We start from the raw sequence: 2,226 nt of genomic DNA, 5'->3' as shown, positions 1-2,226 counted from the left end.
TGTGCTTCAGAGTTATGCTCAGAGATACTTCCAAGACTTATAAGGCAACTCTGAATTTCTTTCATTCAGAGTTATGTCCATAGTTATTTTCCAGACTAACACCAGGACTCTGATTTCTTGTGTTTCAGAGTTAATGTTCAAAGTTTTGTTTTAGACCTGAGGAAAAGTCTCGATTCATTTTCCTCATTTAAAATACCCCGTGTAATATACGGGTCAAACGTTTTTGTGACCCATATATTTTTTGTAAAAAAAACATCGTATACAATTGATTGAAAAACAAAATAAAAATAATCAGCCAGACCAATAAATCTTAATCAAAAGTATGCATTAAGACGATACTAACGAATTAAGACAATACTAATCAATTAAATGTTTTTCAAAAGTAATACCACTTCTAAAAAGTCAAATCTCCGTACTCTTTTAGGAGATTATATTTCTCATAACCTTAAAGCAGAATCTCTTGAAGGTTAAATATGGCTCGAACAACTAACTAAAACAAGTTCGACCCATTTTAGGAAAACCAGGAATCTAAAGTACTATCTGAAATATCTTGAAAGTAGTTCTCTACTTATAAAGTTGAGGAGGATCCACATCCAATATCAGGAATGAAGTCATCAACAAATGGTATTGTAGCAAAATCATCGAATTGGTTCGGGTTTGTAATCCCGAAATCATCATGCATGTTATAAAATAGAACTTCATCACCAAATTGTATCAGGTCAAATGATTGGAAATCAAAAGGTGGTGCTTCCCCAAATGGAAGGTTGTGCAACTTTAAGCTGGAATCATGGTCGAACATCGATGTAACATTCACCGGTCGTGGGTTTTCCAAAACCAGCGGCATGATGAAGTTTTTTACAGCACCATGACCACAGAGTTTAATGGCGGCATTATCATACGCCCTGGCAGCCTCCTCCGCCGTATCACGCGTCCCCAACCACCACCGTTCACGTGTAGCCGGATCCATAATCTCCGCTGCCCACTTACCCCAAGGCCTTTGCTGGATTCCTCGAAACTTCCTAACGTTGTCCGCCGCAGTTCTCTTCTTCTTCATAGACTTCTGTTTCGCTTCTAGAGCATATGGCCTATTTCTGGTCGTCATCATGTTGTCGTTGACAGGCATCATTGTAGTTTTGCACGACGTTTGTATGTTAATTTCATTGACATACTTATTCACATGCCACCGTCCGAAATGATCATCATTTTCATTTGCTGAAGAATCGGTTGCATAGGGATCGGTCATTGATATCCTTACAAGTCTTGGACACGTTGATTTTTCTTGGCCGAAAAACTTCTCTGTCATCGTCAGAACCTCCATCGTTATAATGCTTTTGTGCTCCGTTTGTTTGATCGGAGGTAACTTGAAGCAGTCGTCCATGAATCTCTGGTTTGCGGTAGCAAAGGAACAGAAAAGGCCAAAAGTCGAAAGTGGATGAGAAGTGAGGAGAAGTAAAAAATTTATTTCTTCAATAAATAGATTTGAAAAGTATATAGATTTATTTAAAACTTTAGGAGGTCATTTCAACCGTCACTTTTCAAAATCTATTTTTATAATCTATATTATACGTGCCTTTACGGTTTCCAATATATTTTTACACTACTCCCGAGTCTCCTTTTTTTTTTGCCTATCTACAGATTAAACTTAGATGAACTAATATTAGGTTTTAATGGAAGAAGAAGACGAAGTCAATGATCTCTTCAGAGAAGCAAACAAGTAGTGGTTTGTGAGGGATATTGCCTGGTTCGATGCACTCACTCTCTTTCTTATGATTTTGAAAAGAAGGGTGAGTGCATCGGACCAGGCTTCATTCCTTTCAAACCCTTTTGTAATAATCAGATGGCTAATAAGGTATTAGTCGAGCAGTTACTATGAGTATATACAATGTTTAATGTTTATATGTTCTTCATTTTTATAACTCTGTGCAACTTTCCTTTTTAGTGTACTTTTGAATAGGTTTGATTTGATAGGTTTTTAGAAATCGATGGAAAGGGCTATATAATTTGTTAATAGTACTTTCAATATATTCATATTATTTTGGAACACATTTAACATATGACCTTGTTTTTATGCATAAAGATTTAAAAGTGTTATACTATGTCCATTCAAATTCCATCCTCAGATGCAACATTCAAAACCTTTCATCATTCGATTCTTCATAGCCTTTTCCGCACAAACAGTGTTTTGCTGAATCTTGTTTAGATTTGCAATTACTACTTGTATTCTCT

General features: G+C 36.1%; 1 protein-coding gene across 1 annotated transcript; it reads right to left on the bottom strand.

Moving 5' to 3' along the window:
* Positions 1 to 568: 568 nt before the first annotated feature.
* Positions 569 to 1,318, bottom strand: LOC112499966 (ethylene-responsive transcription factor CRF1-like). Its single transcript, XM_025103227.1, has one exon. It carries the CDS (start codon positions 1,316 to 1,318, stop codon positions 569 to 571), a length of 750 nt encoding a protein of 249 aa, XP_024958995.1.
* Positions 1,319 to 2,226: the final 908 nt, after the last annotated feature.

This window comes from Cynara cardunculus (assembly GCF_001531365.2).
Source record: "Cynara cardunculus var. scolymus isolate 2C chromosome LG 17, CcrdV1, whole genome shotgun sequence".
Classification (NCBI taxonomy): Eukaryota; Viridiplantae; Streptophyta; class Magnoliopsida; order Asterales; family Asteraceae; genus Cynara; species Cynara cardunculus.
This window is presented reverse-complemented; position numbering and strand designations above follow the sequence as displayed.

What these genes read in the sequence shown, in the direction of transcription:
- LOC112499966 (XM_025103227.1), bottom strand. Translation starts at nt 1,318, where the DNA reads ATGGAGGTTCTGACGATGACAGAGAAGTTTTTCGGCCAAGAAAAATCA.